Raw genomic sequence first — 15693 nt, 5'->3', positions numbered from 1 at the left:
CTCCAACAGGAAGATGGATTTGGCTTTGAAAATAGTCAGTGTTCACACAGTCATAGAAAAGTAAGAGCTGGAAGGGACTTCAGAGGTAATGTAGTCCAGCCCCCTGCCTGATTCAGGATCAGCCCTATTCAGACCATCCCGTACAAACCATAATCTAAACTCTACATCAGACTATCAAACCTGAAACAACACAGATCTAATACCTAACCTGATACAGGTAAATCAGGGAAACCACAGCAGCCAATGTCCTGCTTCTGTGAAACATTGTCAATATTATATGCAAGAGATCCCATGTAGAGGATTAGGCCCCCCACTACAGATGAAGGTAAAAACCCCCACAGTTTGTGCCAATCTGACCATGGGGTAAAATTCCTTTCTGATCCCCAAAAAGGACAAGGGGCAAGACTCCATAGCCAGCAATCTCCAGCTTTGCTCCCAGTAGAAACATTGGCACACTCTAGTCAAAGCCCCAACCTTAGCTGTAGCCAACACCCAGTGCCTCTGGGAAGGCTCAAAAACACTCTAGCACATGTAACAGAGAGCTCAGGGTGTGGGGAGGAGGAGGGAACCAGCAAAGCCCAGAACCATGGGAAATACCAGTAATAGAACATACCATACTTGTGCTTAGATCACCCCTGACCAGTGGCTGTCCAACCTCTTGAATGCTTCCAGTGATGGAGAGACCGCAACTTTCCTAGGGAGTTTATTCCACTGCCTCACTGGTCTAACAGTGAAGAAGTTTTTCCAAATACCCAATCTAAACTTACTTTGCTGCAACCTCAAGCCATTGGTCCACATCCTCTTCTCTGCAGCAAGAGAGAGAATGTGCTTTCATAGATTTCTAGGGTTGGAAGGGACCTGGCAGATCATCAGGTCTGACGCACTGCTCCAGGCCAGAAAGAGTACTGGGGTTAAGTAACCCCAGCTAGATGCCTATCCAGTCTCTTCTTGAACACCTCCAAGGTAGGGGAAAGCACCATCTCCCTTGGAAACCCATTCCATATTTTGGCAACCCTTACCGTGAAGAAGTTCTTCCTTATGTCCAATCTAAATCTATTCTCCTTCAGTTTGTGGCTATTATTTCTGGTAACTCTGAAGGGTGCCCTGGTAAACAGTGCTCCCTTTTCCCTGCTGCCCCCCCTCCCCCCCACTGAGTTTGTAGACAGCCACAAGATTGCTTCTCAGCCTTCTCTTGTGGAGGCTGAAGAGATTCAGGTCCCTCAGTCTGTCTTCTTAGGGTCTTACCTACAGGCCTTCTACCATACAAGGAGCCTTCCTCTGGACCCTCTCAAGGTTATCCACATCCCACTTGAAGTGCAGCACCCAAAACTGGATGCACTAGTCCCCCTGTGGCCTCACCAGTGCTGCATAGAGAGGAATTATCATTTCCCTGGATCTGCTCGTGATACGCCTGCTGACGCAAGAAAGAGTGCGGTTAGCTTTGCTTGTTACCTCGTCATACTGGTGGCTCATGTTCATTTTTGCATCAACCAGGACTCCAAGATCTCTTTTCACTGTTGTGGTACTTGGAATAGTACCTGTTGGAGAGTCTTTCTCCCTAGGTGCAGCACTTTGCATTTATCCTTGGTAAATTGTACTGGTCCAAGGACAAAGCTTTGGGGGGACACCACTGCCCACATCTCTCCAGGGAGAAACAAACCCATCCACCACCACTCTCTGGGTGCGTCCCATGACCCAGCTTTTTACCCACCTTACTGTGGAAAAAATCCACATCACAGTTACTCAGTTTGCTAATAAGAATTGGGTGCGACACTGTGTCAAAAGCCTTTTTAAAATCCAGGTAAATAATATCACTTCCATTCCTGCATCTAAGCACTTTGTGACCTGGTCATTACTCAGGCAGGATCTGCCTGCCATAAACCCATGCTGGTTACCCCTTACCATAGTGTGACTTGCTGCCCCCCTGCAAATGTGATCGTTTATGACTTTTTTTCTAAGGTCTTGCCAAGAATAGAGGTGAGGCTAGCTGGCCTATAATTACCCACGTCCTCCTTTCTCCCCTTTCTGAAAATAGGGACCATGTTAGCCCTTTTCCAGTCCTCTAGGACTTGTCCTGAGTGCCATGAGCGCTCAAACAGTTGCGCCAGTGGTTTTGCTATGACATCAGCCAATTCCTTTAGTACCCTTGGGTGAAGATGGTTGGGGCCCGCCGACTTAAATATGTGAGCCCTTGCAAGTGCCCCTTCACTAGGTCAGTGCTAACAATTGGTGGATTGCTATTACTCACATTCCAGGCTAAAGACTCAGTGGGAGGTGTATTTGTATCCGTGTCCAGGAAACCAGAAGCAAAGAAATTATTTAACAGCTGCTTTTTCCATCCTATCAGTCATGAGTTGCCCTAGTCCATTGTGTAGTGGCCCTATGTTACCCTGTGCCTTTTTCCTGCTCCCTATGTACTTAAAGAAAGACTTTTTGTTATCCTTAATCTTTATTGCCAACTTAAGTTCTGTAACTGCTTTGGCGTTCCTCGCGGCTTCCCTGCAAGTGCGAGCCAAGCAGGTATACTCCTCCTTGGTGGCTGCCCCTTGCTTCCACAGCCTGTAGACTTCTCTTTTCTGAAGGCTCTCCTTGATTTCCCTGCTCAGTCAGGAAGTTTTTTGGCTCTTTTACCTCCCTTTGTATGTTCTGGGATGGTGCCCCTCTGTGCCTGTAGGATCAGTCCCTTGAGGAACTCCTACCCTTCTTGGACTCTCAGCTCAGCTGTGATTACCCCTCAGACCCACCCTAACTAATCTCCTGAGCTCATTGAAGTTGGCCTTCCAGAAGTCTAGCACAACTGCCCTCCTAGTTGTCTTTCCCACCTTACGCTGGATAGTGAATCCTATCAACTGGTGGTCTCTGTCCCTTAGGTTACCTTGTACCTGTAGATTCTCCACCAAGTTCTTCCCTGTGGCCAGCACAAAGTCAAGTAAGGCATCTCCCGTAGTGGGACTGAATACCTTCTGTGTTAGATGCAGGTCCTGTATGCAGGTTAAGAAACTATGTGAATGGACAGACCTGGCCGACTGCTCCTCCTGGCAGATGTCTGGATAATTTAGGTCTCCCATGATGACTAGGTGTTTTGAGTGTACTGCCCTTGAGAGCTGTTTCAAGAATTCTAGGTTTAACTCTTCCTCCTGGTGTGGGGGTCTGTAGTAGACCCCCACTACCAAGTCCCTTTCACCCCTACTTCCTTGTAATCTGACCCATAGGACTTTGATCTGCCCTTCTTCTGTTCCCATCTTTATATACATCATTTGTAAATGTTCCCTAATGTATAGAACAATGCCTCTGCCTTTTTTTCCCCAATCTGTCGTGCCTGTGTATCCTGTAGCCATCAATGCCACTGCCCAGTCATGGGTAGGGTCCCACCAGGTTTCTGTTATACCAACCAGGTTGAGATATTTGTCTGCAAGCAGGAGTGCAAGTTCTTCTTGCTTGTTTCCCATACTTCTAGCATTAGTGTAGAGACACCTTAGCCCCCTGATAGGTGCCATTAGTATTCCCTTATCCTGATTCTTAGTGGGCCCCTTAATTGATCACACACTGATCAATTCCAGTGTGTGGTTCGTGGCTTGTCCTCCCCAATCTAGTCCTGAACTCGGCATCCCCATCCCCTGATGAAGCTAGTTTAAAGCTCTGTGTAGGAGATCTGCCAACCTGAAAGAGAACAGGCACTTACCTTTTGAAGAGAGATGTAGGCTGTCCTATCCCAGCAAGGTTGTATCCTGGAAGTACGGATCGTGGTCTAGAAAGCTGAACCCTGCACAGTGGCACCAGCTCTGAAGCCGTGAGTTGACCTCCTCAATTTTAGTTGCAGTGGTGCTGGCCATGTCCACTGACCGGGAGGACCAATGAGCAGACTACTTGTGCCCCAAGCCTCTAAGCCTACCTCCCCCCACAACCATGTAGTCAGCCATGACCTGTCCCAGACTACTGCGGGCCGCATCATTCATTCCAATGTGGCTGAAGACCATGGGGTAGTAGTCTGTGAGCCTGATTAGTTCTGGAAGCCTCGCTGTGATGTCCCGAATCCTAGCTCCAGGCAGGCAGCATACTTCCCATACTGTAGGATCTGGGTGGCAGATAACTCCCTCCGTTCTTCTCGGGAGAGTGTCTCCCACCACAGTGACTCGACATCTTCTCCTTTGGCTGCCCAGTTGCCTCAGCCTGTCTGGCGGTAGCTGTGGACGTTGCCTCCGTTGCTGTACTCTCTCCCAGTGATGCTAGGCCATCATACCCATTTCCCAGCTGCACTGGGAGAGTTGCTCCAGTAGCGCAACATCTAGATCTGGAGGTGACTGTCTTCCATCCTTCTGCATCGACTGCCTCCTGTGATGTCTTCCCTTCTGGTGTGTGGTTCTGCAGAGAATGGGAAGTACCCATCAATCTCTTCCTCAACTGCCCTGAGCCCCCACAGCCTGTTGACCTCTGCCTGGAGTTCACTCACCTGCCCCTCCAGGGCCTCAAGTTGGGCGCACCTGGAACAGGTGAGGGGACTCCTGGTTTGTCCAGGCCTCAGAGCCCCTACCAGGCAGCTGCCACGAACAGGGGACCAGGGTCTTAAGTGCCTCTTCCGTAAGCTGAACATACCTACCTCCTTCAGCCTCGCCTCATATCACTAGCCTTCCAAGTCTTTGATTGTCTTTGTTGCTTGCCTCTGGACTCTCTCTTACTTCTCCATGTCTTTTTTAAAAATGTAAAGAATAGAACCTCACGAAGTACATAAGATGAGGCCTAACGCGTAGAGAGGCATTATCACTTTGTATGTTGCACCTGTGCATCCTAATACTGTGTTAGCCTTTTGTGCAACTGCATTATGCTGCAGACTCATCTTGAGTCTGGTCTACTAAGACCCCAAGTCCTTTTCCATAGTGCTACCATCCAGCTAGATGTCCCCCATTTTATATTTGTGTTTTTGATTATTCCTCCTGAGGTTGTAGCACCTTGCATTTGTGTGCATTGAACTTCATCCTGTTAGTTGTAGCCCAGCTTTCCAGTCTGTCACGAACCTTTGAATTGTGCTCGCATCTTCCAGCATGTTCATAATCCTTCCTGGTTTCAGGTTCCCATTTTGGTGCAGTAATGTGATCTTCTAGAAGGAACCAATTCAAAGACTCCACCTGAGAATGTGTTTTTGGCAATGTTTTTCACAGGGAGAAGTGCCCCTCTACCTCCTCCTTCCCCCCCCGACACCAACCATTAGAACAAAAAACTCACAGATGCCCTCTGGTTTGTTATTCCAACTTATTAACTCTATTTTTATTTATTTAAGCAAAAATATATTTTGTTCCTTTCAAAAGTTAAATAGAAATGACGTTGAGTGGCTTAGGTCATTCCTTTGAGTAAATGTTTCTTTACTTTTTTGAATTAATAAAGAAATTATTTCCTTGGCTCGCAAAGTTTCCAAATTTCTAGTAAAGTATTTATATCAGAAGTATTTTGGTTGTCAAGTATCAATTATTCATGAAAAGTAGAGGTGGTTCAATGTAACTTTTTTCAGAAGCTGCTAGATCGTTTTGACTATGATGATGAACCGGAAGCAGTGGATGATTCAAAAAAAGAAGATGCAACACCTTCTCCTTCCATATCTCAACCAGCTTTGTGAGTCTTATTTAAATTCATAGTAAAAGAAACCAGATTAGGAAGAGAGACTTATAATAAAACATTTTGTTAAAATTCCAAGCTATTTGAGAACTTTGCTATGCTCATACTTTGGCCATGGATAGTAACAACAACCATGCTGCTTGTTTGAATAGTAGAGTTATGAGGGTTTGGCATGTCACATTGAGTAGGGAAGGTGTTCTATAAGGTAGTCGAGAACTCAGTTCTAGGTTCAAAATTTCAGTCATGCACTTGTTTATAAAGGTGGATATTTTGAGGTATTTTTTTTTATTAAAATCCACTCAGCTACTTTGCTGGCTGTTAGATGGATGCTGTTTTGAAAATTTGGATTAGTATGTTTTTAGTAGCTGGTACAACTTAGTTATATATATAGTACATACAGAAAAGTATGAAGTCAAATTGCAAACAAAAGTTTTAAAAAGTACAAAGTCAATTTAGTCTTTTAGCACTGAAGTTAAAAAATTCTTGCATTTAAGGATGACTGTTTAAACTGATTTCAGCCCCTTTGTGCTATATGTATTATAATATAGTCTTTAATTAAATGATGATCACATATATTCTCCCCCCTCCCCCCCCGACTTTCCTCATTCAGTCTGGATGGGGCTCAAATGGTTTTATTCAGCTTTTTTTCATCCAATGCCCTATGTACTGAACACTTAGTAAGGGTACACTAAGTGGACTGTATACGTATTAAAACATTGCTCTAAATATGGAATTAATCTCCTACAGTTCTTTAATCATGCACGTCACCTTGGAACTTGATGGTTTCACAGATATTTAATTTATTTATATTTTAATTAATAATACCTCAGTGAAGTAAACTGAAATATTTTTCCAGGTTTACTGGTGGGATCTGAGTCATTATCAAAGTGCCCTTATGTGATTGCCCAGTTTCACATCTTGGAACTTGACTTTTCAATGTAATTAATGTAGTTAGACCACTTTAAAGGGCAGGTCTCATTGATTTCAGTGACAGTCATGTCCCCAGTCTCTTGAGCTGAGCACCAAGAAAATAAGAAACACTTAAATTTCGTGTAAGTGACTTGTTTAGCATCTCACACGTTTTGTGGCAGAATTGGGGTTAATATCAAATGCTCACTTCCTTTCAGCTGCCATAGTATGCGACTCTTCTCTTTCTATAATCCTATCTTTACTACAAACCATCCAGCTTTTCCAACAGAGGCAAACACAACCATCATGTTAACTAAGTAAACTTGATTTAATTAATTGAGCACTATGGATATTATTGCCTTGAATTAGCAGCAGATGGCACATATCTGATCCCTCTGTGAGAGATGTAGCCTCTCTCATACTCAGTATTCAGATTCCAAATTGTAGGTGAATTAAAGCTGATCAGCCAGCTTGTAAGAATATTTTACCTATCCTTTGTTCTCAGAACCAGGTAAATCCTTTTTGTTAAAAACCAGAGTGAAGCAATAGTGTTTAGCCTAGGGTAGATGCCCAGTGTAGAAAATTTCAGCCTGAATACCTTAAAGTTCAGCAAATTCACAATTTTACATAGGATAAGATATTCATTTTTTACATGGACTTTAATTTTGACAGCACTGCCTGTAATTCAATGTTCAATATAGAGCATTTGCAAGACTCAATCTTGCAAAAATCTCCTAGTGAGTCTCCTTATTGTGGAGAGTTATAGGAGAACACTTGTTGTTTTGTTTTTTTTCTTGAAAAAGTGTTGAAAGTATTGTGGATTCAGAATTGGTGAATTTTTTTACTCTTAATTTTAAAAGAAGAATGAGTAAACACATACGAATGTATAAAAAAAATTCAGTATGGTAAGAATACAGTAAAAACTCAATGTACAGTAAAAACATAGTAAAAGCTGAATATTTATGTATGTAATATTAACTTGCTGCTGCAGAGTAATTGTCTGTTGTTTAGTGGATTTCCAGGAGAAGGTATGCCACCACCAGTATATCCACAACTCCCAAATATAGATCCATTTCAGCAGCGAATGATGGGAATGCAACAGGATCCAATACGCCACCAGGTAGTTTTAAGACTTTTTTTTTCCTGTCATAAAGCTATTGCAATTTTGAATATTCATAGTATCTATTGGTAATACAGAATTCATGAAACATTTGTAGTGCAAAGAAATAGAAGCATAAATATTGAGTATGAAGAAATATTTTTTACTAGTTACCTTGTACTTATAGCTTACGTACATGCTTAACTTTGAATACAAAGGTTTAATGGTAACACAAACTTAAGCATGTGCAAAATGTTTGCTGCATCAGGACCTTAACAATAGTGTTAGTTACCGAGAGTAGAAGATGTTAGAATGCTTAAAGCAGTTACTACAGGATTAAACACGTCTGTGAAAAGGGCCCATGAGATGTATGCAAAAATATTTGCATTTTTAAAATTAAAATTAAGACTTATACTTGTTTTGCTCAGAGCAGCTTCTTATCAAGCCAAATGTATCATTTTACTAGAATTTTTTCAGGAAGGACTAACTAAAAATGCATGGATTCTTTTTTCCAAAGGTTCCACTTCCTCCTAATGGACAAATGCCAAGTTTTGGACTTCTACCTACACCACAGTTTCCTCCTATGGCTCAGCCTGTAATACCCCCAACACCACCTGTACAGCAAACTTTTCAGACTCCTTTTCCAGTACAAAGTGAGCCACCACACATGCAGAAAACACATCAGCAGGTGAGGACTGTTGCCATTGAATGCATTTTTGTATCCTACTGCTTTAAAGTGTGTTATTAAGTGCAGACAGTCTGTCAGGAGAACACATTACTAATGGAGACCATAGCAACCATAGATGCTCATAAAATCAGTTCATTGTGAAGTCTTGGTGACCAAAGTGCTTCTCCAGAAACCACAAGTGCAGTGTTCTGCCTCTCTCTAGCAGAAACAGCATGAAAATTTGTCTGCTTCTCTTTGAGTAAGACTTGGATTAGGGTCTTTGAAACAGACTGTTTGCCTCTCCTTGACTGCCCAAGGGGTTATTATGGACTCAGTGAGATTGGCTTTCGTTATGAAAAAGTCAGTAAGCAAATTTTTCCTTAAATTTTGTTAGATCTTTTTTATTATTATTTGTCAGTCTGGGTATTGTGTTACATGAATATTCATATCCCTTTGTAGCTTCCCTTCAACCCAAACAGATAAATGGTTCTTGGTAGACCATATAATCCTGGTGTGTAATTTTACAAGTTATAACCCTGCAGAGACAGTTGGTTATCCCAGTTGACAAAAATAATGAGGTTTCACCCCAGTCCTGGCCACGCTTTTGAAAATTTGGCAATAAGGTGCGTTTTGCAGCATGACGGCTCTTTCCCTGTTGGTTCAGGACATCTAGCAGGGACATTCATTATGTCCTGTATGCCTGAGAACTGTCCTGCATGTTTCTGTTCATCTCTCATACTTGAGAGAGCTGTCAAAAGTGAGATAATCCCTATTACCAGTGTTTCTCCTTGACCTTTTTGTTGGATTCCTGTATTTTTCTAAGAATTTTTTTTACTGGTCGGTCCCTTCTCCTCCATTTCACTTCCTGGATGATAAGCCCTTGCATCTTGTAGTAGATGGTGTTTCAGAGACCCCAGCAAGTAACCTGGAGTCTTTGACACACTTTTTGTGATCCTCTGGGGAAGATGTTCCTTTCATGGATTCAACATGCACAAGATCCAGGGGCTGTGCACTCTTTTTGAAACATCTTGCTTCCTTTAAACCAGGGGCGGGCAATTATTTCGGATGGAGGGCAGCTTACCCAGTTTTGACAGGCTGTCAAGGGCTGCGTGGGTAGCCTCGCCCCTTGACAAGTGCCCCACCCCCTGATCACCATCTTGGGACAAATGTCCCAATGTCTTTGGTTCCAAGACATTGGGACATTGGTCTCATGTCCCAGGGCCAGCACCAGTGGGGCACAGGCTGGCAGGGGTCTGTGGAGTCAGGCTGCGCTGTACCAGCAGGAGAGGGGGAAGCTGGCCCAGCTCCATAGAGCCCCTGCCATCTGGGACCTTGTGCTCCTGCCACCCTGCTCTGGGCCCCACCAGTACTGGCCCCTGTACACTGGTGCAGGCCCTGTGCACCCACTGGCTCCCCGCCCACTTTCAGTGTCCCTCAGCCCTGCTGTACAGGCAGGGGGTACGGGCAGTGCACAGCCCTGACCCCCTGCTCACCAGCAGGGAAGAAGCTAGTGCCGAGCGTGGGGAAAAGCAGTCCCTCACCCACCCTATGGCTGGCGCTTGCTGCTGCAGTTGCTCGCAGCCCATGCGGGGCTGTGTGGAGCAGGAGCAGGCACAGGCAACCCCATGTGGGCTGTGAGCAGCTACAGTGTGGGGCGCTGGCCACAGGGCAAGTGAGGGGCCGCTTTTCTCTGCGCTCAGCACCAACTTGTACCCTGGCCCTGCTGCCAGCCTGGGCTCCGCGCCAGCTCTGGGCTTCCCCATGGGGGCTGTATGTGGCAGCAGGAGCTGCAGCCCCCACTACATGCCACGCCGGGCAGTGTTGGCTACTGCCACCCGCCTGGAGCTTGCACACTGGGCAGCCCACAGGCGGTGGTGACAAACACTACCCGGTGCGGCAAGCAGGGAGCCACAGCTGCAGTCGCCACACGTAACCCTGACAGGTGAGCCTGGACCCGTGTGGGGCCCAGGCTGCCAGTGGGGCTGGGTTACAAGGTGGTGCTGGCTATGGGGCAGGAAAGAGCCATGTTCCTCCATGTCAGGAAGGAGCCTGGAGAAAAGCTGAGTGCAGAGGGTGGGGGGAAGCGGCCCCTCCCCCGCCCTGTGGCTGGCGTTCCCTGCTGCAGCCACTTGCAGCCTGTGCGGGGCTGTCTGGAGCAGACACAGGCTGCCCCAGGTGGGCTGTGAGTGGCTGCGGCGTGGGGTGCCAGCCACCGGGCAGTGGAGGCACCACTTCCCCCTCCCCGTGCTCAGCTTTTCCCCAAGCCACTTATCCCCAGGCTCCTTCCCTGTCTGGGGTCTGTCCCTGCCCTCCACCACCACCACCACCACCACCACGACTTCCCCCTTCTCTGCAATTCCAACACGGGGCAGCCACATGGTCCCAGGCCAGAAGCCCCTTGGTGGGGCTTCAGGCTCAGGGAGTGGGGCTGGGCAGGCCCTGCTGTTGTGGGAGCCCACCAGGGCTTCCCCTGGGTCCTAGTGCCCTTGGTTCCTGTCACTTTTGACAGGAACCAAGGGCAGGGAAATATTAATTTTCTAAATTTTTTAGGGGCCCTGTGGGCTGGATAGAATGGCCTCATGGGCCGGATCTGTTCCGCAGGCCGTATTTTGCCCACCCCTGCTTTAAACCATTACAAAAATCGAGGAGCTGGTTCGGACCATACATTGACATTCTGCTGCAGCTGTTTGGCAGGTCTTTCATCTGGAACTGAACATGTTCTCATATTCAGCTCAGTGGACCATTGTCTACAATAGTTGTCTCAACATTAAGTCTTTCAGTGTAATATTATTATCTTTTCAAAGAGATTGCACTCATCCTTTAAGTCCTCCAGTCTTTAAGATGGTGGAACACAATCAGGAAAAATCTCTGACTAAAGCACCTATAGTCTAGTTTACCACGGTTGTCTTCCTTACCAGGTGAGAGGTGTATGTTAGTTTGTATTTCTGTCAGAAAATTTAGTTCTTACAAGAATACAAAAGCAGCAGCTAGTGTTCATCATTTGAAACAGTTAAAGCTAAAGATACACAAGGCTTTTACCACTTTTCCTGTGATTTAAAAATGAGGCCCACATTCTTTTTATTCAGAACATAATTCTCCTGACTTTTGCCTTGGGTAAAATATCTAAATCTCTTTACGTTGTTAGACAAAATGTAGGTTTTGGTTTAAGTCCTTGACTTGGGGAGGAAGAACAGAATTTAAGAATGCTTTAGTCTTCCAGGAGTTGGGGTTTGTGAGATCTGTTTGTTTGTTTCAAGCAGTAACAAGATGCTAGATTCCTGATGCTGGGGGAAAGACTGATGCTATCCCATTCAGTTAATAAGATGGGTAAATAAAATTGTATCTTCTGTCTTTGCAGTATATGAATTTATAAACTATATAGATATATTTTCCTCCCTCCCCCACAATTACAGAATTTAAGTAGCCAGGCGACTCAAGAGACTTAGACCTGTGGTTACTTAGTAATACACTTGTTCTCCATTTTACTGAAACGACAATCTTGTCCTTCTTGTAAGTGTATCTTGCCAGAGGCCTGATGCATATATTAGTTACTTCCATAACCAAAGTAAGACCTGGAACTTGAGGGGGGAGGGTATTTTGGAAAAAAGTGTCAGCTAGTTTTTCAGAGTATTCAATTCAGGAAAAAAGTTTTATATTCAAGGCATACTATACTTAATATGTCTCTTAAACTGAATATTCTAAATATAGCCTTAGTTTGAAAAACAGCAATATCAATCAACCTTTTCTGTGTTTTCTTTTTGGTGGCTTTCTCCCAAGGCTGTGTCCAGGTGAAAGATGTCAGGAATCTTCTCTGCCCTCTGGGGAAAATGTGAATACTAACCATTACGTTTCCATGTTCATGAACCAAAGCTTAGTTATATAATAGAAACTTTTAATGGCTTTTTGGAAGCTAAACTCATTTAAATCAGTTTATAACACTGTACAAAAAGAAGCACTAGGATGGTAAACTGAACGTTTTGTCAAGTATAAACCCCGCTCCTCCCCACCTCCTTAGTCTCTAACAGAATGGCACCATGAACATCAGAGCCATTGCCTTAAAGTTATTTCACTTTTCTGCATGAAATAGAATGGAGCACAGTACCTTTTTTTGTCTGAATTCTTCTTGCTTTACAAAAGTTGAAATGGCATTATCTGTAAGTCTGTTGGGCATTCTGATTTGAACATAACAAGGCCTTGCACAGATGTGAATATAAGGTTTAAAAACTTGACCTTTATTAGGACTACAGAATTTTTTTTTTTTTTTTTTTAAAAAAGCAAGTTCTCTTGAGGTCTGGGCAGAAGTTGTAAGATCTTGTGAAAAGACTGAAAAGGCTGTTCCATCTGGTGCAACAGTATCAAATGTGTGGCCTGTGGGGCAGATTCAGCCTGCAGAACTGTTCTACCTGGCAGGTTATTGGATATTGGGGGGCCTGCCCCAGAATTTAGGGTCCCTGGACCCTAATAGACATGGCAGGCCTCTCTAGATGTGCGTCACTACCTAAATATGGGTCCATGCTGCCACGTACCTCCTCCCATGTGCTGCTCTGAATGCAACTCCATGCTGCTTCTCGAATGTGCTTCCCAGCCCCAGACTTGAAGCAGTTGCCACTGACCCTATGGATCTGGTGCTGAAGGAGCCCCTATGGTCCTGATATGACCTAGGGCCCAGGGTGAGTTTGACACCCAGATCTAGCGTAAAAGATCACTTAAAGTCTGTGATTTCTGAAGTTTTGTTTTAAAAAATGGTCCAACGTAAGTTGGTTTACAAACCAATTTAGCTAAATTGGGATGCAGGTAAGGCAAATGACATCATAGTCCAAATTGATGGAAGGCACTGAAACAAATTCAGTTCATGATAAATTAATGAGTATAATACTCTTAAATCGCACACATCTGCAAAGGGTGGTTGTGCCTTTTTAATTATATTAATTTCTAATGTTTGTAGAGAAGGTCACAAATAGAGCCTCCTATAAAGAAATGAAAAAAGCGGTGATTTGAGCACATCTCAGTTCTTTCCCAAAGTACTGCAATGTATATGGCTTTTCAACTGTTTTTAATTTTCGTCTCACAGTAGGGAATATCTTAGTCTGAATTTTTCCCTCCCTTTGTTAATAGGTGTTACTTAATTATGGACTTAAGCATTGAAGGCTATTTAGTGGGCTTCTGGCAAAGTACCTGGCTATTTATACATAATGGGAGTATCTACACAAGACGCTTATAGCACATTAGCCTAATAACAGTGCGCAGTAGCATGGTGGTTAAAAACTGTACTGAAAGCCTACTGTGCAGTATTATTAAGCTAATGTGCAGTAAACATCACAGAAAAAAACATGTGCAGTGCTAGTACTTTATTAAGCAAATATTCAACTAAATACATAGTATCTAAGGCACATTTAATGAACATGTAGACGTGCCCAATGTGGATGTATACAATTGAGGTGTCTCCCTGAGTATCTGTAAACATGTTTAACTCCAGGTGGTCAACTTCAGACTGACTCCCTGTTATAAGAAAACTTTATAGTTGGAACAAAATTGTCCTTTTTTAGAGAGAGACTGTCAAGTCTGAAAAATACTTCCTTTTTTTTAAAGGGACTTTTCAAGAACTTTGCTGATTAGAGCCTTTTGTCAACTAAAAGAACCATTCTGTTTTCTTGCTTATGCCTCAAAAGTGGCTTGGTGTACACAGTACAAACTGCACATCTCTTAATTAGCTTTTGAATAGTTTTTGACCTGTTTGGTTTTTTTTTTAAAATGTTTAGGATGGAGCTGAGAGAGCGGGGGAAGAAGGGTTAGGCTAGGTTAAAAAGGAGTCTCATAACATCTGTCCAAGCAGTTTCCTACTTGTAGACTTCATTTTGCCAGTAATTTTAATCTTTGGTGCTTGATTGAAGATTTCATTTTTCAAACAAAAAATTCAAGCTAAGATTGAAAATTGAGAATTTGAGTTGGAAATTAAGTAAAATCTTTTGTATTTTACTAGTGTGTAAATTAGTGATCAGCTGAGTGATGGTTTTGGATCTAAATTGTAACAGTGATAAGCTTAAAAAGGTTTTAAAGCTGTACGGTCTTTAAAGTTATTCTGATCGTACTTTTTTTAGTGGAAATATGTATTGACTGACGCTGACATTTTAAGTAAACTGAAAAAAAATAAACTTGTTTGGGAGTTTTACATGATTTTATTTTAAAACATTATGTGTTCATTAATGTTGAACTCTTTTTCCATTGGTGACTAGAAGAGAAATAAAATCTCTGTGACCCTCCTCCAAATAGCACCGTATTTACCTGAATCTGAAATAACTTGAATTTTAAGATGACCTACCAATAATTTGATTCTCTGTGTGGAAAATTAGAAATTTCTTATAATTTTCCATGTATAGAACCTAATTGGTAGGGAGAGGGGTGTCTTGAATTCATCTCCATCCTGTCCCCTCCCCATCTCCAGTGCCTGAACTTGCTTTCCCACTGCCTGTGGGATTACAGTCCCTCCCCACCAGCCTCCTTGCTGCCTTATCTTGGGTTTGAGGAAATATGATCATTTTGTTTTGTGACTGGGATTTGATTCATTTTATTGCAGATCCCCAGAATCACTCCTGTCATGCCATGCACACATGGCATGACCAAGTGATTTTTGGGATCTGTGATTAAAACTTGTCAGATCTGAGTCCCATATCTGCCTGGGGCATACCCACCAAGGTGGAGGGAGCTGGGGATAGTGAAGCTGTCTGATCCTCAGCTGTTAGTGCTGTGCACCTTGAAATGTAGGGCATGTGGATCTGGGGGTTGTGGAGGGAGTTTGCATCTACAGTTACAGCTTTAAATGTCCTTGTGTGTAGGGACTGATGCGTGCCCCTGCGCAGCCCCCTGCCCTGCCGCCACCACACCTCCCCCCACCCCATGCCATTAAGTTTAAAGCTCTGCTCTGCAACTGGTTTGCCATTTTTATTGTGGTATAGCTTGCCTGAACGTTTGGCGTGTTACAAAAAAATGTCAAGACCTGCACTTTGAACCCACAAAAAAGTAATGTGCGAAGGAGACCTGTTTGAAAATTTCTGTTCCAGAGCTAAATATTAGTTCAGTTTCGCTTAACCTCATCAGTGGATTTGACTGACTGAAATAATCACAGCCTGAAATAAAATTCTTACAATAATGACACCCTTTTAACTTGTGGGTCACTTTAGGAAATGGAAGTGGAACAACCCCCTGTTCAAGAAGGAAAGCGACATGTTTCTGATAACAGGAAGTCAAGATCTAGATCTGCTTCAAGGTAAACTTTTTTGTCAGCAAAATTGTGTGGGGTTGTCAGCTTAAGAACTTTGGGACCTAGAGGACAGCTGGAGGTTCAGGGAATGCAAACCTCTGCTTTGTCTTTGTTGCTTGAAATGAGTCACTTAAGTCATCTTATGGAACCCAC

General features: G+C 43.7%; 1 protein-coding gene across 2 annotated transcripts in view; it reads left to right on the top strand.

Moving 5' to 3' along the window:
- SCAF4 (SR-related CTD associated factor 4) overlaps nucleotides 1-15693 on the top strand; it is a 69100-nt gene that overhangs the window by 24659 nt on the left and 28748 nt on the right. Inside the window, exons 8-11 of one of the 2 annotated variants that reach the window (XM_019528819.1) lie at nucleotides 5507-5604; nucleotides 7528-7636; nucleotides 8133-8303; nucleotides 15461-15546. In XM_019528819.1, the coding sequence (XP_019384364.1) occupies nucleotides 5507-5604; nucleotides 7528-7636; nucleotides 8133-8303; nucleotides 15461-15546 (464 nt within the window). Of the gene's footprint in view, nucleotides 1-5503; nucleotides 5605-7527; nucleotides 7637-8132; nucleotides 8304-15460; nucleotides 15547-15693 lie in introns of both variants that reach the window. The other variant, XM_019528818.1, reaches the window with a different exon arrangement.

Source organism: Crocodylus porosus, unplaced genomic scaffold (genome assembly GCF_001723895.1).
Source record: "Crocodylus porosus isolate Cpor-Errol unplaced genomic scaffold, CroPor_comp1, whole genome shotgun sequence".
NCBI classification, from domain to species: domain Eukaryota; kingdom Metazoa; phylum Chordata; order Crocodylia; family Crocodylidae; genus Crocodylus; species Crocodylus porosus.
Note: the sequence above shows the minus strand (reverse complement) of the source record. Positions and strands in the feature narration are given on the sequence as shown.